We start from the raw sequence: 22,500 nt of genomic DNA, 5'->3' as shown, positions 1-22,500 counted from the left end.
CAAATGCACAACTTTTTCATGTCAGGTAAGTTTCAATTCTTTACAATATTTTTATCTATAGAAATAATTGCCAAAGTCAGAAGAGTTTTAAAACAGTTGTGATGCTGTAAGGAATTAGGATTGGGACTATTTATTTCTTAAAATGGATTCAACCATGAGTATTTTAAAAAATTTTCTTTCCGCATACAAAACAACTTAAATTACTTACCAAAACCAAATATGAGGCAAAATGGTCAACATAAACTAGAGTTAAGACAAAAAAACATGTATCTCATACTTATGCGTTTCAATATATATATATATATATATATATATATATATATATATATATATATATATATATATATAGTCTTTGAAGTTTTTAACCTTTAAAACTATACAAAAAATATTTTTTATCATTCGTTATATATATATATATATATATATATATATATATATATATATATATATATATATGGTTTTATCGAGCTTTTACATCTGGCTGAGATAATTTTATAAATATTAATTCTTTAATATTTATAATTTACTTTAATTTTACCATCTTGGATCATTTTGGTAAATTTAATTGTAATTTTTATTATATATATATATATATATATATATATATATATATATATATATATATATATATAAAATCGTATTCCTGTCTGTTTGTTTGTTTGTTCACAATTTGATTAATATATATAAAAGCTCCGTTACTTTAATACTTCATTCATTCCTATATATATATAGTATTATTCTTGCAAAATAAACGTTTAAGGGACGACCTCATTTGCATATTACCTTAAAAAGCGGTGTGGTAATTATTGTTTAAATCCTCGAAATAATGTTTTACGGTAAACAACTGATGATCCATTAAATTACGATTGGTACTATAGTGAATTCGAGAGTCAAGTTGATGCATTGATTTAAGGTTATTAAATGACTTACTGACTAAATAGTTTTCTAACGAATGCTAAAAAGTATTTTTCGACAAGGCCTATCTTGACGCCGATTCGAGAATATGTTCTGCTAAGTATTATAACTATTACAACTATTATAACTTATTATAATTCTATCGTTTATTTAAATGTAGTTTCCGTTTGTACTACGTTGTTAGAACGCCGCATAGATTAATACTTGGCCAGTCAGCAGGACTAAATCAAGGATAAGATCACGATTAAGAGAGAAATATAACGGAAATTATAGCAAAGGAAAAGAGGAACAAAAACGAGAAACAGAAATCAAATTAAGTTCGAGATTATTTTCTTATTGCTTACAAATAGAAGCTAGTGAAGACTTAATGTAAATATTCTCTAAAGTCTTGAGATGAAAGGGAGAGTATCAGTTACTGAGAATAGAAAGTAAGTTAAGAATGTACCGCCGAATTGTACTTTCAAGAACACTTAAAAAAATAAAACCCCTGCATAGGAAATATTTCTTACTCATATGGCTTGTCAGCCCACCTGCTCTTTAAAGAACATGGTTCAATATTTTGGTGTTTTCTTTCTTCAGCTAAGTATCTTCCTTTTTAAAATTTAATATTAATCAATATTGTTCGGTAAAATAATTTTCCGGTTAAGTATTTGTTGAACATTTTTCTGTTGAGGAAGAAATCGTTTTCTAAGCCTTGTCCAATTATATTATCAACAATATTAACAACAACAATAAAACCATAACATATAAATTAATAAAACATGCCAAGAATTACATAAAAATGATCACATAATTCAATATTTACAAAACATATATACATTTTTTTAGTTATAAAAACTCATATCAGTGCGATTGCTTGCTTTCAGTTATGTAGTTACACCTCCATATCACGCTATTTTTGCAATTTAGATTAGATATGGCTTAGTTTTAGTTAATTTTATTTCTTATACATTAAAAAAAATGCCAACAATGTTAGACATTTTAGAAGAAAAATTGACGCTATGGAAAATATTATTGTCACTGACACTATTTCACCTGTCATTATTATTTCGAACAATGCATTCAAAGTTTAATTTGAAATTTGTGCAAAAATTTTTATTTTTTGTATTGAAATTCATAATTTCGGCATTAATTCGCCGAGGATTGTAATTTTCAAATCAAAATCTATTTACTTGATTACACAAATATTTCATTTCAGTAGGAAAAGTTCTAGCGACTTTTTTCAAATGCTCAGTATCCTGTTGACATACGTTACAGTGTTTGAGCAATGAAGAGTCAGTTTTGAATTGCTGGCGACTATCAGTAGGATGGAGTCCAATAGCTATTCTCAGTGAATTTTCATAAATCAGCACAGTTTGGGATCCACAGCCGGCTTTAATGGTGCATTCACTATATTGTAGTCTTTAGCAGAGCATTTCATGTATTTGAACACGTTTTGTTAACGATGATGGCGACGATGACGACGACGACGATGGCGATGGCCAATCGTCAATTTCGTTTAAGTCTATTTAATTTAAAAATATACAATTTTTGTCATTTCTTGTACGTAAACACTCGTCAGTGGAAATAGAAAACACATGCAGCTTGTTATAAAAATATGTCGTTGTTTATTTCTGTACATATAAGTTTTTAATAACAGATTGACAAATTTGATAGCCGCGACGGGGATGGCAATGGTGGTGTATAGAAAACTGTTTTGCTATCTTTCTCGTGTTGTTGTTGACTCTTCTTGTTGTGTCTCTTTTTATTTGGCCTAGATGACGATTTCCGATCGGCCGACATTCCAATCGGCATTGTTTTGCAAGAATATGGCCACTCACTGTCTGAAGATTTTGCGTCCTAAAATCTGACCTAACTTTGACGGCATCTCCCAGAGCTACGCACATGCTTGTGACCGACTTTTTTGTTTGCCATCACTTGACCACACAAAGATTCAGCACGTTACCCTTGGTTACGTTTTTTGGCCAAATTTATTGTTTAACCTCTTTACGTGGATCTACTATCAACAGCAACACCAGAATGAACTCTGAAACTAACGGCCATGCACTATGTGTTGCACCCAAGAGTTGATATTGATATTGATTGACCAATTTTATTAACAAGAATAGACTGAAGACGACAAAGTGACAAAAAAAAAAAAAAAAAAAAAACGCGTGGATCGTGTGATAAAAGAACTAGAAAAATACAAAACCAAAATACAAACAGGTTGATTATCGCCACCAGAATGAAAAATACGTAGAGCAGCAGAACTGGATAAAAAAAAGAGAAAAATAGAAAGAGAATTATGAGATCCTCTTAATTTATAATTCCCTTTGGTACGTAACTGTTGTAATGGATACAAATACAGACTATGAGATGAGCTAAACTAACCCTAATTATAGATCTGTTGCATTCGTCTAAATGGGAAATGCATGAATCCCTTTCTCTACTAGTGTCTAAAATAGCAGCTTGTGTTCAATGAATCGTTTAAAATTAATGGATTTCAATATGTATTCTGTTTTGTTATAAAAAAAAACACACCGAAAAGATCAATATACTGCAGGCAGACGAACAGAAATAATTTTAATCAAATTTTATGTTCATAATGTGGAGCAAGAGTTGGAACCGGTAAAAATTGATTAAGTATTTGTCAAGACTTGAAGAAAAGCGTTCTGCAGTCAGTTGGGAAGCAGACTCGCGGTATCTTCAGACTGTCTAATTTGGGTTACATTTCAATATGATGATGATGATGATGATGATGATGATGATGATGATGATGATGATGATGATCGAGTCGTCAATTTCCTAAAAATCTATTTAAATTTTAAAAATAACAATTTATATCATTTCTTTTACTAAAACACTCGTCAATAGAAATAGAAAACACGCATCTGGTTATAAAAATATATCGTTGTTTAATTCTATACTTACAAGTTTTGATGACAGATTGATGATCTAATGGCCGTGTGGTGGGGATGGCGGCGGTGGTGTATAGAAGATTGTGTTGCTAGCACCCTTCTTGTGTCGGTGTACCGTTCTTATTTTCTTTTCTCGCTGTATATCGATTCACGTTGTTGCCAGCTGACTTGATCCATAGATTTTCGAATTTCTTAGAGAAATGTTCTGTTCAGCTCAACTCTGACTATAAACAATGTCCATGAATTCCACTCCAATAACGATAACAACTAAGATTTCAACATTCCTAAAATATCATTTACGAAATACAATTTCTGAATTAATAATAATGTTCAATTATCATGAATTCATAAATTCATAATCATCTCCAACTATTCTTTCCGGTGTTTTCCGGTAGCTTTTTAGCTAACAGAACAAGGGCGTTGCGAAACTGAATATAAAAGCAAAATCTATTTCTAGGTTCTGGTGAGTTTCGAACTCGCGACCTTCTGCGTGTTAAACAGGCCTGATAACAACTACACCTTTTAATATAACGACTACGTTACATTGCATATACAATTATTTAATCCAAATAATCGAATTGATTCAAATGATCACTGCTTATCTCAAATATTTTGGAACGTAATAAAGCTATTTCTTTTATGGTTCCTTATGATTAATTTATGTATGTATATATATGTATATGCATATGTATGTATATAAAAACGAGATGGTTGCGAAACTGAATATAAAAACAAAATTTAATCTTTCTAGGTTCCGGCGAGTTTCAAACTCGCGTCATTCTGTGTGTTGTATATACAGTTACTATTATTGCATCTTTGACATCGCAATCTTTTACATTCGCGGAAAAAATCTTCTATACCAAAATTGCTAAAATACTTTTTTCTAAAAGATCGATAATGAGATGAAAAATGTGTAAAATAATATCTCAAATGAATCAGCAAAACATGAAGAATATTATTATCAATATTCCGAAAGCATCTATTAAATAGTTTGAGAATAAATCTGAAATTTGTTTAAAACTTTATTACGGAATAGCAATCATCGCAAGTGAACTTAGCTTCGACACATTTTGTTGAGTCTCACTGTTTCATTGCTCGACTAATAATACACCTGGCATTGCTTTTGTATTGCAGTAACAGAAAGAGAAGTAATACGTGGTATCCTGAAAGCCCCCAACGTTGAAGACCATTGTTTGGCGTACGTACGCGAGATAAGCAATATTAATGTAACGTTGCTGCGATTTGCCAGCAAATTCATTGATTTTGCCGCTAGAAATGTTGACAACGAAGCTCAAAAGTTGCTGAAAGCTTTACGTGAGAAACTACCCAAGAAACTACCCGAGAGTAACATTGCCAGGTAAGAAGTCTATCGTCATTTCCCACTGTTTTTCGTTGTATCTTTTAAACTTTTTCATTCGGGCAATTTTGTTTCAATTAATTTGGGGTTCGATATGGCGTAGTACTGCGGTGTGAGGTTATTTTCTTTGATTTAAAATATAAGATCGTCACAAGTAAGATGTTTTTCGTTTTGTTGTTGTTGTTGTTGTTGTTGTTGTCGTTGCATTTGTAGATTTACACCCACAGCAAAATCACCTCTCCACCATCCGCTTAAAAATGAGATAGTGGAAAGTAGAAGAAACAAAAATATAAAAAAATGATTTTAGAATTTAAAGCGGGATATCAGTTTTGTTAATAAATTTAACATAAAATTATTCCAATAAATTTAACATAAAGTCATTCCAATAAATTTAACATAAAATCATTCCAATAAATTTAACATAAAATCATTCCAATAAATTTAACATAAAATCATTCCAATAAATTTAACATAAAATCATTCCAATAAATTTAACATAAAATCATTCCAATAAATTTAACATAAAATCATTCCAATAAATTTAACATAAAAGCATTCCAATAAATTTAACATAAAATCATTCCAATAAATTTAACATAAAAGCATTCCAATAAATTTAACATAAAATCATTCCAATAAATTTAACATAAAATCATTCCAATAAATTTAACATAAAATCATTCCAATAAATTTAACATAAAATCATTCCAATAAATTTAACATAAAAGCATTCCAATAAATTTAACATAAAATCATTCCAATAAATTTAACATAAAAGCATTCCAATAAATTTAACATAAAATCATTCCAATAAATTTAACATAAAATCATTCCAATAAATTTAACATAAAATCATTCCCAATTTCTATCCATACTAGCATTTTAGAATAGTTAAGAATTTTTTAGCCCAAAGCTCAAGTGTTTAGATAGAGTTAGGTTTAGAGTTTGGTTAGAAAACCGTAACGAATGTTTTGAAGATAATGTATTCGAATAAGAAGGATTTCAAAATTAATTTAATAGAATGTTAATGACGATAATTTATTGGAAATTTTTTTAATAAAAAAGTTTATTGGGGAAGGTGAAATTCAGTTATTTGTTGATAAAGTTGCATTTTACCCTAACATTTGTCAGATTTTGATGAATTGCTGTCTCGTTTGAGGACTTTGTATAAGGTTCAGAGATCCATCCATTATATTGTTGGTCCCGTTTTTCTTCTTTTTTTTTGCACCATCTCTTACACGGGCGTGATGTTGCTAGTCTCAGTATCTTTTACAATTACTACTTGCAGGAGAACCCAACGTTGTGCGGGATTTAATGAGAATCGTCAAATTTCTACTCTCCCAAACTTTTATTACCGAAATCGGCGAATTCGTCCATTTTTAGTCAAATCGATTGATTGTCTACTCTATTTAGGGATTCGCTTCCGCACTGTACCGGGAAGAAGCTTCACAATACATTATAGTTCACTAACTTTGTTCACAATATATTATAATTCACAATACATTATAATTCACAATACATTATAATTCACAATACATTATAGTCTACATTGCATTCGAGAGAATTTATGCATCTATTGATTTTATAAAAAATATCTGTAAATAAGTTTACACTGCAAAAGTCAAGTATCATGGTTCAACCGTGTTCTAAACAGAAACATTCATTTTGAATGCGGTCCTGTCTATCAAACTTCCAATTGTTGAGTTTATTAAATTATTTTTACATAATCACTTGAATTAAAGTTACATGTACAAAAGTCAAGGATTCAATTGTGCTCTAAAAAGAAACATTCATTTCGAACGTTCCCATGTAGATAAAAGAAATCTAAAGTTGATTTTATAGGCTAGATATTTTTGCTTGTGCAATGAATAAACTTCTCAAATGCACTTGTGATGTTAGGTTGTATAACAGTGTTAACTTTGGTCAAAATCGGATTTCCTTCTTTAATTGGATATTTTGGATTATCGAGTTTCGATACAGACGCATTCCATTACAAACCGACGTAAAAACACTCCCAGACACATCAAGTGCCTTCGTGTGAAATTTTAAAAAATTGGCCCGGCCTTTCCCGAATCCATAGGGAACGAGTTTCTTTTATATAATAGTAGAGATAGATATTATGGCATGTGTTCCTAAGAACTGTTTATGTAAGGAGAGAACAAGAACGAAAGATAATTACCACAAAGACAGAAGGTGTTCATTGGCATTTGTTTGGAAAAAGACTAACGCTGTACTGTAGGAGGAAAACAATCAATAGGAAAAGAGTTCCACATTCATTTTTTTTTTTCGTTCCTTTTAGCTCCTTTCATAAAATGGCTTCATGTCTTGGCTGGGGCGGCTTTCATGAGTTTTCTTTAACATATTTCACTATATTTTTATAAGGTACGTCGAAGCACCTTTTAAAAAGATTCTATCTACCTATTGCGCGTCCGGCATGTCAGCATTCAGTTTGATAAATAAATGAAAACACAACCAGCCACACAAAAAGAAATAAGATCTTCATTTCAAACGTAAGTGTAACAAACAAAAATTATATTTCAACGTTGAAGCATGACTAAAAAACAATGATGTCTTTCAAACTTAAGCTTAAAAAAACAAACAAAATGCTTTTTAAACGTAAACATAGATGATAAACAAAAATCTATTTCATAATTAAACGTGATATCATTTATGTACTATTTCACAATGAAACGTCACAAACCAATAAAACTGCCAATTCAACCATAAATGTGTTAGAGAAACAAAATAGCTATTTCTATCTTAAGCGTGACAGATTAACGAAAAGACTATTTTAAGCTCAAGCGCATCAAACAAAGTAAAATACGACAAGGTGAAACAATAAATTTGCCGCCCTACAGAAAACAACACTACAGTTTATTTTAAAACTTTTATTTAAAACACAAAAAAAAAACAATTCAGGTAACTTAGGCATGTAGTAAGGCTGACATCTATTCAATGTAGCCACCTTCAGCCTCAATCACCGCCTCGATACGGGCCCGGAACTGAAAGCATGCCTTTTCCACAGTGCCGGCGGGAGCTCGGTGAATACTCGGCGGATGGTAACAATCAGCTGGTTTTGGTGTTGTGAGAGGTCATGTTGGTGATGTTCTTGACATATGATCTAACGAAATAGTTCAGCGGATTCAGGTCGGGGGAGGAACGAGGCCAGCAAGAGACGGGTACAAAGTCGTAGCACTCCTGAAGCCAAGCCTGGATCTCTTTGGACTTGTGGGCCGGCGTTGAGTCTTGCTGTCACACCCAGGGTCTGCTAGCGGCCACATGATTTCAACAGGGGATCAGCACACTATAAAACACATCCAAATACACTTTGGTGTTGACTTTCAAGCCGATTTCGAAGATGTTAGGTGGCATGATGTGGCCCTCACTTGAAACTACACCGAAGACCATAACCGTGGCTGGAAACTTCATAGATCTGTGCCCTCAACTGTTGAATCGTCCGGATTTGCATTTTGAGGGTGCTGGCAATGGTCCTGTTGTCATAAATTGGATTGGTAGAGAAAATGAGTTGTACAGCAAGCATCTCCGATCTCACTCGTTAAACATTGTGTCACTTTCAGACATGATAGAATGATTAATAAATATCATAATTTAGTCAATGTTTATTTTAATCATGTTTTTTGTTTATTTTTGCACATATATGTATTAGAGAGAGAGAGAGAGAGAGAGAGAGAGAGAGAGAGAGAGAGAGAGAGAGAGACTTTTTGTATGACTTGTTATGCTTTGATTTATTTATCAAACTGAATGCTGATACGCCGGACGGGCAACAGATAGAATCTTTTTAAAAGATGCTTAGACGTACCTTATGAAAATCTTATATATAAACGGCTATATGTCTGTCTGTCTGTCTCCATATTTTCAAACTCTATCTCCTCGGAAACTAAAAGTCGCAGAGCGGCGCTAGGGTCCTCAATTGATTGGATTTTTTACGAGCCGTTCTTTTATGGGTCCTTAGCTGTTTTTAAAATAGTTTTTAAATGGTCAAAAATGGAATAATCGTTATACATGTTGTGCATTCATCTTAGTTTTTTTTAAATTATTTATTAATCGGATTATATGCGTGTCACATTCGTACATTGGTAACGCCATTAGCCTTATATGCTATGGTTTGATTCTAGCTGATTGCACGTAAATACTTTTTTAACTTTTGAATCACGACTCTATATTAATATAAACGAAATATGGATAAATTAAAATATCATATTTAAGCGTATTTTACGCCTGAGCAAAAGGAAGGCCATATGTCTGTTTATCTCCATGTTTTCAAACTCTATCTCCTCCGAAACAAAAAGTCGCATAGCGGCGCTAGGGGCCTCAAATGATTGGATTTTTTACGGGCCGTTCTTTTATGGGTCTTAAGCCGCTAAAGTTGTTTATAAGGGGTCAAAAATCGGTCAAAATTGGTAAAATCGTTATATGCTTTGTACATTCCTCTTTAGTTTATTGTTAATTTTTATTTTAAATCGGTTCATATGCGTGTTACGTTGACACAGTGGTAACGTCACCAGCTTTGAATGCTAGAGTTTCGGTTATAGCTGATGGCACCTAAAACTTTTTTTTTACTTTTGAAATCACGACCATATATATATATATATATATATATATATATATATATATATATATATAAAATAATAATTTTTCTTTTATTAATATTATTGGAATCTTTTCTTTTTTCCTTGTACACATTTTTGTGAATTATTCCATGGATTTCTGCCTTTGGATTATTATGAACAATCTTCTTCCAATTGCGGGATTTCCTTGGATTTTACTTTTACAAATGGAAATTCTTTTAACTTTCTTGAAGTTTTACATTTGGATTTTACGTCACTGGATTTTTTATCTTCCACCAGACTATCCATTCATGTGTAATCACCTTTTTCTTCACCATATTCTCTCTGCTTCACTTTTTGTTATCAAGTAAGATCTTTGACTTACTTGTTGTTTCATCAAATACTTTTGCATGCAAAATCCGATCCCGCATTTTGATAATTCCTACCCTCTGATGAGAAGGAAAGTATTTCTTCGAAACTCCGCGGATTAAGGCCTATCCATTTATCTAGTGTTTCCTTTTCAGATTAAATATGTTTTTAACTCACTTCAAAGTGTTTTTTAACATGTTTTATTAACTCGTATATATATATATATATATATATATATATATATATATATATATAGATAGATAGATAGATAGATAGATAGATATATGCATATGTATATATATACATATATATACGCATATATATATGTATATATATATTTTATATATATATATATATGTATATATACATATATATATGCATATATATATATATATATATATATATATATATATATATACATATATATATGCATATATATATATATATATACATATATATATGCATATATATATATATATATATATATATATATATATATAAGTGTTTCTCTCTCTCATATGCACGCACACGCATACATATATGTGCATGTACATATAAACAAAAAACATTGATTAAAATAAACATTGACTAAATTATAATATTTATTAATCCATCAATAATTTAAAGAAGGGAATATATTAAAGAAAAATTCTTAATTATTATATAATATGTACGAAATCTGGAAAAATTAAAATATTATATTTGAGCGTACTTTAAGCCCCTCCCCCTCCCGCTCGTATAGTGAAATATTTTAAGTAAACTGAAAGTCGTTCCAGTCATGACATGAAACTATTTTATAAAAGGAAATGAAAGGAATGAACTATTATGAACACAGAAAAAAATAATTTGATAAGTCTCCCTCTTTCCTTTTCTCTGCAACCTCTCTCCTTCTCTCTCTCTCTCTCTCTCTCTCTCTCTCTCTCTCTCTCTCTCTCTCTCTATTGCTAGTCTAAGTCATTTCTATAAATACTTTTACGACATGTCTGATCTATTTCCTGCTTCCTTTGTTCCAGCTCGTTTGACTCATTGATTTAATTATCTTCATCATTCCGCTGTTTTGTTACTTCATTGTAAAAAGCTTCATAGTCCAGTAACCTATTGCCAAAACCTATAGGCTTTATGATTATTTTATGATTTTGGATTTATTACTTGTCACGCTGAAGTTTTAAATATTATTTTATAATTTTTGATTTATTATTTGTCACGTTAAGTTTTAAATATTATTTCATAATTTTGGATTTATTATTTGTCACGCTAAGTTTTAAATATTATTTTATAATTTTGGATTTATTATTTGTCACGCTGAAGTTTTAAATATTATTTTATAATTTTTTATTCATTATTTGTCACGCTGATAATTTTTGATTTATTATTTGTCACGCTGAAGTTTTAAATATTATTTTATAATTTTTATTGATTATTTGTTACGCTGATAATTTTTGATTTATTATTTGTCACCCTGAAGTTTTAAATATTATTTTATAATTTTTGATTTATTATTTGACACGCTGATAATTTTTGATTTATTATTTGTCACGCTGAAGTTTTAAATATTATTTTATAATTTTTGATTTATTATTTGTCACGCTGAAATTTTAAATATTATTTTATAATTTTTGATTTATTTTTTGTCACGCTGATAATTTTTAATTTATTATTTGTCACGCTGAAGTTTTAAATATTATTTTATAATTTTTGATTTATTATTTGTCACGCTGAACTTTTAAATATTATGTTATAATTTTTGATTTATTATTTGTCACGCTGAAGTTTTAAATATTATTTTATAATTTTTGATTTATTATTTATCACGCTGATAATTTTTGATTTATTATTTGTCACGCTGAAGTTTTAAATATTATTTTTTAATTTTTATTTATTATTTGTCACGCTGATAATTTTTAATTTATTATTTGTCACGCTGAAGTTTTAAATATCATTTTATAATTTTTATTGATTATTTGTCACGCTGAAGCTTTAAATATGATTTTATAATGTTTGATTTATTATTTGTCACGCTGAAGTTTTAAATGTTATTTTATAATTTGGGATTTATCATTTTCTACGCTAAAGTTTTAAATATTATTTTATAATTTTGGATTTATTATATGACACTCTTCAAGTTTTAAAAAGCATTTTTGTCACTTTCTGACAAACTGAAAAATATATTTTATTTAAATTTTCATCACAAACGCGCCGATTTAATGGTGGGGTATTTAGAAATCTCTCCATGTTTGATTTTCCCCAGATTCTCTGTGGAATGGAGTGGACAAGAAGGTATCGACCGTGAAACACACAAGGAGTACTTGGAGGAGTTTTGCGATCATTTTTTCAAAGCGGTCACAGGTCAGGTGACTGCTGCCATGGAAAGACAAGTAAAACTGTCCAACGACATTATTTACACGGAAACATTGCAGCACATGCATGCCTGTCAACAATTCTGCAAGATGTTCCAGGGACGAGAGGAAGTGGTCGAGCAGGTGCATCAGTATGTTATTGGGAAAAGTGACCAACCCTTTATTATGTATGGCGAAAGTGGCTGCGGGAAAACGTCTCTCATGGCGAAAAGTGCAAGCCAGGTAAATCGTGAAAAAAAAAAGAAAAAAAAAAAATTTTCATAAGTGAAAACTGAAAAATCCTTTCAATTTTTGTTTTATTTTAAAGTTTTCCACACCGAAGTTTTTCCGGTTAGATTTGAATTTAGAATAAGGAAAAGACTTTTAATTTGTTAGCAATTTGACAATTCTCTGTTGATTACTATATGTTTCCCATTATATGATAGTGTTGTGTCTGCACAAATAATTAACAAGAACACGGAAAGTAAAGGTATAACAATAATATATTAGGCAGAAAATTTATATACATATTTACATGTCTTCAGATATACTTCAGTTGGATATATAGGTGGCGTGTTGTATGTCTTAGTGGAGGCAACATAGGCGTCTTGCTTATTTGGCGGTCGTTGCAGAACTCCCTCCGGTATTGGTGATTGATACCTTTATATATCTCACTCATCCACCTACGTTTATTAGTGGGCGTCTCCACAACAGATAGCAATTTCAAAACTTAAAAAAGAGTATGACTTGGGTGCTATCAGTTAGAATCGATATCAAAACATGTAGTTCTTCACTAACGTTATTCGTTATAGTCTGAGCTAAGTCCACATGCATATAGAAACTTTAACAATTGCCGTAGTTAAACGTGTAAATGTATATTTGTGCATGCATAGAAAATACATTGTTAGTTGATTAGCGTCTACCAAATTTCACATTTTTATACTTTTTACTCCTTAGCAGCTATTTTTATCGGATAAAAACAAAAGTAAATTTGTTCCATAGGTCCTATACCCTATATATCAAATTTTAAGTTCGTAGTCCCAAGGATAACAGAGTAGTTTAGTAGAAACCGTTTCGCACACATACAGGCAAGATTACTTGTACACACACACACACACACACACACACACACACACACACACACACACATACACATATATATATATATATATATATATATATATATATATATACTAGCTATCTGCCCGGCGTCTCAGCTAAGTCCATATAAACTATATAAAAATAATATACAAACGCAAAAAAATAGCGCTGTTAAAAATATAAATGTTTATTTGTTTATGCACAGAAGATACACATTTTAGTCGACTTATGCCTGCCTAGTTTAATTTTTTAAATAGTAACCCCCTCAGCAGCAGTTTTACCGGCTAAACACCAAATCGAATTTGTTCCACGGATCCAAATCCTCTATATATACGAAGTTTCAAGTCTGTAGACCAAAAATTGACAGAGTAGTTTAGTAGAGACTCTCCAATACACAAATGATAATAAATTTGTTACAAGGCGACTTAAGATCGTCTTAATAACGTCATGCCTGTATTTGGCATTATAATGGTTAAAAGTTTCCGAGTTCTCGTGGCGATTGATGGTGGCCCATAGCTAACGTCCCTTGCTAATGCAGTCAAATGTGGTTTCGTGGCAGAGTTTGAATGCTTCGAGTAGCGAATATTTTCAGTTCCTGCACTGGTGATTGCAAATACATAGAATACTAGTGTCCTTTTGTATAAAATAGCTATATATATATATATATATATATATATATATATATATATATATATATATATATATATATATATATATATATAGAGAGAGAGAGAGAGAGAGAGAGAGAGAATAGAGAATGGTAGTTTGCTTGAAGCATTGCTAGTAAATAGATATAGAGGAATATAAGAAGGCTATAGCAATGTAGGGAACCGGCTTTTGAATTGGTATGACGTATGAACAAAAATAGACAAACGAAAGAAGGTTTTATTTGTTTTGTTATTTTTAACTTCGTATATCCATTTATTTTTCAAGATAAACACAACACAAATCAATCAATATGAACTTAATGTTTGATATAACTGGGATGGTGGAGGTTTTAATATTTCGAGAATATTATCTCTTTTACAAAAGAAAAGGGATCAAAGAATGTCCTTAAGAAAGAAAACATTTCTTTCGTTCGTCCAATTTTGTTCATAGATACAATAATAAAAAAACCGGGCTGAACTGCTAATATATATATATATATATATATATATATATATATATATATATATATATATATATATATATATATATAATACAATATAATATAATATTATATATATATAATATAATATTATTATCTATATAATATATATATATATATAATATAATATAAACCTCTGTGTGTGTGCGCGTGTGTGTGTGTGTGTGGTCACGAATAGGCTCCTATATGGTTGACTATTTTAAAAAACTGATTACATATAATGATAGATGTATCGAGACACAGGAATGGGTATGTTTGATCTGGCAGAACAGTCGTTCATTAAAATTGTGGGATCTGCGTTCGCGCCTGTTCCACAAAGTATGGAAATAAAAAAAATGAAAATTAAAAACAAAAAACGTTTACAAGTGTTTTTGATATAGATGTACATAATAATAGTTTGATAAGTATGTTTTCACTTAAATAGGGATGGTATAATAACATTGTGGGGCCTGCGTTCGCGCCTGGCCTCCATAGAATGGAAATAGGCACAAACTTTAATAAAGACTTTTCATATCTATCTGCGTAAGTATACTTTGATAATTATGTTTCAGTTTGAAAAAAATATGGTATAATAAAATTATGGGATGTTCGTTCGCACCTGACCTTCATAGAATGGAAATATGTCACACATTTTTAACAAGGTTTTTAATATAGATCCACAGAATATTGTGATAAGTGTTTCAGTGTGAACAGGTATGGTATAATAAATTATGGGGTTTATCTATTTTATTTTTACTTTCCTCATATTTTGCTTTGGTTTTCATACCCCAAATTCAACCCAAATTTACAACCCTTCCTTTTCATAACCTATCATACTTTCATAAATCAGAGTCCATTTTCTGTAGGCTGTTTTTGGACCCAATCAACGACGGGTACTTTTGCTAGTATATATATATATATATATATATATATATATATATATATAATATAATATAATATAAAGCTGAACATCTGTGTGTGTGTGTGTGTGTGTGTGTGTGTGTGTGTGTCTGGTCACGAATAGGCTCCTATATGGTTGACTATTATAGAAAACTGATTACATATAATGATAGAAGATGTATCGAGACACAGGAATAGGTTTGTTTGATATGGCATAATGATGATTCATTAAAAGTGTGGTGTCTGCGTACGCACCTGGTCCACAAAGTATGGAAATAAAAAATTTAAAAATAAAAAAACGTTTACAAGTGTTTTTGAGATAGATGTACATAAGAATATTTTGATAAGTATGTTTTAACTTAAATAGGGATGGTATAATGAAATTGTGGGGTCTGCGTTCGCGCCTGGCCTCCATAGAATATTGTGATAAGTGTTTCAATGTGAACAGGTATGGTATAATAAATTATGGGGTTTATCTACTTTATTTTTACTTTCATCATATTTTGCTTTGGTTTTGATACCCCCAAATTCGAAGCTATGTCTTTACAACCCTTCCTTTTCATAACCTATCATACTTTCATAAATCAGAGTCCATTTTCTGTAGGCTGTTTTTGAACCCAGTCAACGACGAGTACTTTTGCTAGTATATATATATATATATATATATATATATATATATATATATATATATATATGCATATATATATATATATATATATATATATATATATATATATATATATCCTATTGTGATAAAACCCTCGATATTATCGATTGAGCATTGGCAAACGATAAATTAAAATGATGAAAAATTTACAATATGAATGAGGAAATGTTTTAATTATTCAAATACAAAAAGATGTTCTCCTTAATATATGGAATTTCAGTAATACACTATTCGCATTGAACGATAAATTGGAATCAGCATCGGAATCGTAAACACTTGTTGGGGTATCGGAATCGGAGAATTTTGTGCCTCTTTTCCGATGTCGAAAATGATTTTTTAAATCGTTTATTGTTCGGTTTATTTTTTTAATTAAAACTTAATTTTCCATAATTTTGATATAGATAACTTCTTCCCTAGATTTGCGAAAATATACATTTGTACATTTTTTGTGATGATCTAAAACATAAGTAAATAAACAAACCTATAACTAAATAGATTTTATTTAAAAATCAAAATTGAAATCGGGCATTGTATCGGAATCGGGCGTTTAAAACATAATCGATAATTTTATTTTATCTCTTTTTAATGTATTATTATTATTATTATTATTATTATTATTATTATTATTATTATTATTATTATTATTATATATATGTTTTATACTAGTATATATAAGGTCTTAAACTGTTATCTTCTCCCTCCCCTCACACAATAGGTCACGTGAATCTTCACTGCGATACTATTATTGTAAAGAATGAAGCCCCTTGTCCGCATAATAATAACAACAATAACAATCATAATAATAATAATAACGATAACAATAGCAATAACAGTAATAATAATAATAATAATAAATTATACACTATTGTATAAAATAAAAGAAAAATAATATATATATATATATATATATATATATATATATATATATAATCAAAGCTTACAACAGAAATAATAAAAAAATAAACAGGTAAAATAAAATTACCCCCAACTGACCCTGCCCTGTTTTTGCAGTCCTGTCACGTTCTTTTCCGCCATCTTGAATCCACTTTTGTCTTTTGAAAAAGAGGGGTCTCTTTCTCTCGAAATTAATCAAAGTTCCATACCACCCACGGACTTTGCATACACCGGACATGCCAGCAACTTGGTTATAAATAATTATACATTGAGGTGAGGAAAGCTGGACGAATAAAGACTAGACACTCCTCTACTCAACCAAACCCGTCTACATTTCTTTGTTTTCTTTCTTTACTTTCATAATTCCGGTCTTTCTCCGTATTGTCTTTGGCTTTAAAAAAATTATATATATATATATATATATATATATATATATATATATATATATATATATATACATATGTATATATACATATATATATATGTATATATATATATATGTATATATATATACTGTGTATTTAGGCAGCATGTTTTCATTCAGACAAATATTGTTTACTAACATGAAGTGTTTTTGCTTTTTTTTTTGTAATTTTAAAATTTTTCGAATTCTCTTTCTTATTTAAATAAATAACACAATTTTAAATATTAAAACATTGCATTTTTTAGGTTTCAAAATGGTTCAGTTCCAACAAGAAGACGGTTATGATTCTACGGTTTCTTGGCACGACGCCATGCAGTTCCAGCATCGTCCCTCTCCTAACGACCCTATCAAAACAACTAGTATACGTCTACGATCTCCCGGAAGAAGAAATCCCAGACGAATTGGCCCCTCTTATTCAGTATTTCAAGAAATTAATGTACTCAGCCAGTCCTAAAAAGCCATTGATTATCTTTCTTGATTCACTCGACCAATTATCGGCCGCCGGGGGCGCCCACGAACTCGCATGGCTGCCTCGTAAGTTGGCCCCGAATGTTAAACTAATCGTTTCGACGTTGCCAAATTATTTTAACATTCTCGACAATCTAAAAACGATTGTGGAAAGCAAAGAGAACTACGTTCAGATCCTGCCACTTGGACAGAATTTAAGCAGCACAATTTTGAAGCACTGGCTTCAAAACGCCAATCGCAATATAAGTGACGAACATTGGGTTGTGGTCAACGAGGCCATTGCGAAATGTAACTTGCCTTTATACGTGAAATTAGTCTTTGATGAAATTTGCCGTTGGAAATCGTATAAGAAGTACCAACCAAACCAATTAGGACATTCGATTCACGACAGCATCACGAAACTCTTTGAAAAAATCGAGAATCAACATGGTAAGACATTGGTCTCACATGCACTCGGGTACATCACCGCCTCGAAGAGTGGATTATCGGAAACAGAGCTGGAAGATCTGCTCTCCCTGGACGAAAAAGTACTGAACGACGTCTACCAATATCACTTACCACCGACTCGACGCATTCCTCCTTTGCTATGGACACGCATTCGAAACGACCTTCCAGGCTATCTGAGTGAAAGAGAAGCTGATGGGGTCAACGTTATCAACTGGTATCATCGGCAGTTTATCGATGCAGCCAAGGAACGCTATCTGAAAAACCTAAACTTCGTTAGCGAGATTCAGTCCAACTTGGCCGAGTATTTCATAGGCACCTGGGGCGGTGGGATCCCGAAACCATTCGAGTATTCGGAATTACAAAGACAAAGATTCAGCTTGGAAGAAAAACACGGTGAGGGGGATCGAAAAGTTCCTCTTCAGCCGCTTGTGTTTCGCAACTCGGATGGTGTTGTTACGAGATACAATTTGCGAAAACTAAGCGAACTCCCCTACTCGCTCATACGTTCCCATCGTTACGACGATCTGTACGAGAAAGTGATCTTTAACTACCGTTGGCTGCACGCCAAACTCAGCTCAATGCCTTTACAGAGCCTTCTTGCCGATCTGGAAGACCTACTTGATCACACGTATGACAAAGAAGTGAAACTAATCGCCGACGCCATTCGTCTCTCCAGCTCTGTCCTGAACCATTATCCGGACATGGTAGGACCTCAGATTATTGGGCGGCTTCTACCCTACTACAACAGCCTTGAGAAAATACACAATCTTATTGACCAGTGTGAAAGCGAGGGATTGAACAACTGCGCCCTTATTCCTGGACACCACTGCCTTCAAACACCCGGTGGGCCATTACAGTATTCATTGGAAGGCCACCCATTTGCTCCGTTTGGCATAGCTGTTACTGCCGACGGTCGGTATGTAGTATCTGTCTCAAATAAATTTATCATCTGGGATCTCTCAACTGGAGATGTAGTTCGGACAGTATCTCCAAAGATTGAGGGAATTATGCAGAATTTGTCAATATCGCCAAGCGATAAATACGCGGTCGGTTATACGAATAACAAACAAATTGTCGTCTGCTTGATTCATACTGGTGATTGTTATATCATTAACGAACCTAAAGGGATCGACAAGGGTCAGTTGATGGGTACGTCCGTATCGAACACGCATCTGGCAGTGTGGAAGGACAGAGAATGGTATTTAATGACGATCGAAGGAAAGTTTATCGATAGTTTCCAATCAGAATTAAAGATGCCAATCCTATCGATATCGTTTGCCAACGATGGGAAGCATTTCGTCTTTCTCAAAAGCGGGGAGGAAGACGACAACGCCATGACGCTTGAGGTGTCTCACCAATCTATTGAACCATTTGAATTTCACAGCGGCATCGTGCTTAACAAGGACAAAACGCTGTTGTACACTTGCATTGAGATCAGCGATAACGCGATCGTTGCCTACAGGCTGAACGGTCAACGTTGGCGCTACGAACGAACATTGGACAATAACATCGAGCCGGTCTTTTCAATGGCGATCTCTGACGACGAATCCTATCTCATTGTAACAATTCCGTTTGCTTACAGACTCTATGACCTGAAGAAGGATACTGCAAAAGACCTGAAGCTGCCACACGGAGTTCGAAATATCCCGACAAAGAATCAGTTAAATAGCTTAGTCGCCTTTACGAAAAACAACCACTTCGTCGTGGCTGGTGTTCGACGTAACCTTTACGTGTGGGACGTCAAACAAGGCAATATGGTTAAAGTATTGGACGCACATTTCGGCAGGATAATTGCGATGGACGCTGTCCGAGGCAAGAAGAACAAGGTGATATCTTCGTCGATTGATAAAACTATCAAAGTCTGGAATTTTGATAACATTTTGGAAGACGTTCATTCAATAGATCGTCTAGAAAAACCAATCGAATCGATTAACCTGGCTGAAAATGTCAACTTGGGTGTAACAACCACCCGTAATGGCATCGGCGTTTGGAATGTTGAAAGAGGAAAGTTAGTGCACAATCTTCCAGGCGGATCTCACAATTCGATTATATCCAGCGCGCTGATAACCAAAGATGGTCGACATGTGATTGTAGCAGAATCAGCCGGTGTTGTATTCTGGGAGGTTGGCACTGGGAAAATGATGAAGAAGATTGCCCAGAAAGATGCTCGCGTAATTTTTCTTAACGAAGATGACACGCGAGTTATTTGTTTTTCGCTCGTCAACGAGGAGAAAGGACGAGGCGCATGTTTCATTTTTCCAGATGGTGACGAGGCGTATAAGTTCGAATATAACATGAGAAAGTTCTACAAACCGGTTATAACGTGCAATGGCTTGCAGTTGGCTGTTCCAGCCACCGACAAGAGCTGCGACACCATCAACATCTACAGCGCGAAGACAGGGAACCTACAATACACGATGCAATTAAAGTATTCCAATTATAAAGAAGTTATGGAAGTGGTCGCCATGCCGCACGACGCTCATCAGATCGTGGTCGTCGACTGTGAGAAGGGTAACATAATTGATCTAAAGAAGAAAACTCTACTCCGTTCCGTGCTTCGATGGAATGGTATGGCTATCAAGAGTGGAAAGCAGGGCCTCTATGCTCCCTCAAGGGGAGGTCTTGAGATTATGGAACTTAAACATGGTAAAACATTAAAGACTTTAATTCCACGAGTCGCCGAAGGTGTTTTCAGCATTCAGGTTCTTTTCACCAAGAATGACCAACACGTGGTGTACTATCATTCAGGCCGCCGAACCATTCGGGTGTTTCGTGTCTCTGACGCGAAAATGATCGCTAACTTTAAGACCCATGCTGCTATCAACGGCATGGCGGGGACTTCGTCGGGGACATCAGTGGCCATCGGGGCCGTCGATGGAAGCCTGACTCTTCTAACAATTGCCGACCCAGAATATCAAGAGAATCTCGATTATCTTCGATCGCTACCTGTACGGCAGGTCACGCAGGGTACCCAGCAACAGTTTGACGCTAATGGCGAAATGATTTTAAACAAGGAACAATTTGGTGCCACACTTCATGTCACTAGGTTTGTGGCAAAGGCCGGACTAGCCCTTCATAACCAACACTCGAGGGCTTGTATTTTGTCCTAAAATCTTTGCGTGCTACAAAATTACTCACACCTGAGTTTATCGTGTATCTCTACAAAGCCATTTGTAAGATGCTTGTGCAGTATATCAGCTTTTCGAACAAATGCATTTCAGGGAAAAACACTTTTACGTACTTACGCGTCATGTCGAAATTATCATAAAAAATTATGAAAAATCATCAAGTATAAAAATAATTACAAGTAAAAATATAATTTATCTACCAATCGAGTTTTATCGTATTTTTTCATGTGAAACAGTTGTGTAACCTATTATGTATGACAAACTGACTTATCTCCTCGCTTTTCTGGAAATCCGCCATTGAAAAAATAGAAAATATCTGACCGCTTGATTGTATAAAAATCATTCTTATGATGAACTAAAAAGAATAGGAAATACGGCATAGACATAGGATTTATTTTATAAAACTGATGTTACAATTATAAAACTGATGTTACAATTATAAAAATGATGTTACAATTATAAAAATGATGTTACAATAGATAAAAGAAAAAAAAATATTAATAAAGTAAAAGAACGAAAACAAACGCGATGTAAGGATGAGATAAAAGTCGTTCCAAAAATAATGCATCCAATTTTTAACTAAAAACGTTGTAGAATCACGAAGACAGGAGTGATACCGTTACAACGGGCGACCTTTTTTGGCAAGAATTTATTTTTCTATATAGTCAGTGCATTTTTGCATGCTATGAACGAGAGCCTTAATGTATCGGTCGTAAAAGTCAACGCGTGCCAAGCGTTCCATTTTTTCACGGCTGCGATTGCGGCATTGTCGTCGGAGAAATGCTGTCAAAGTAATGCGTCCTTCAGCGATCCGAACAAGTGAAAATCTGGCGGTTCCAGGTCAGGACTATACGGTGGGTAAGACAGTACCGCTCAGACGAACTCCGTCACACATTCCGTGGT

General features: G+C 32.7%; 1 protein-coding gene across 1 annotated transcript in view; it reads left to right on the top strand.

Moving 5' to 3' along the window:
- Positions 1-21,796, top strand: part of LOC145291560 (NACHT and WD repeat domain-containing protein 2-like) — a 119,464-nt gene extending 97,668 nt beyond the window's left edge. The window contains exons 5-8 of the mRNA XM_080137623.1: positions 1-25; positions 4,947-5,169; positions 12,355-12,685; positions 17,800-21,796. The exon at positions 1-25 is cut by the window's left edge and continues 120 nt beyond it. Of these exons, the coding sequence (XP_079993749.1) occupies positions 1-25; positions 4,947-5,169; positions 12,355-12,685; positions 17,800-21,579 (4,359 nt within the window). The 3' untranslated portion in view covers positions 21,580-21,796. The remainder of the gene's footprint in view (positions 26-4,946; positions 5,170-12,354; positions 12,686-17,799) is intronic.
- The last annotated feature ends 704 nt before the right edge of the window (positions 21,797-22,500 follow it).

Source organism: Euprymna scolopes, chromosome 12 (genome assembly GCF_053919585.1).
Source record: "Euprymna scolopes isolate OS-2025 chromosome 12, ASM5391958v1, whole genome shotgun sequence".
Taxonomy (NCBI): domain Eukaryota; kingdom Metazoa; phylum Mollusca; class Cephalopoda; order Sepiida; family Sepiolidae; genus Euprymna; species Euprymna scolopes.
The sequence above is the reverse complement of the archived record's forward strand: the minus strand, read 5'-3'. Positions and strand labels throughout refer to the sequence as shown.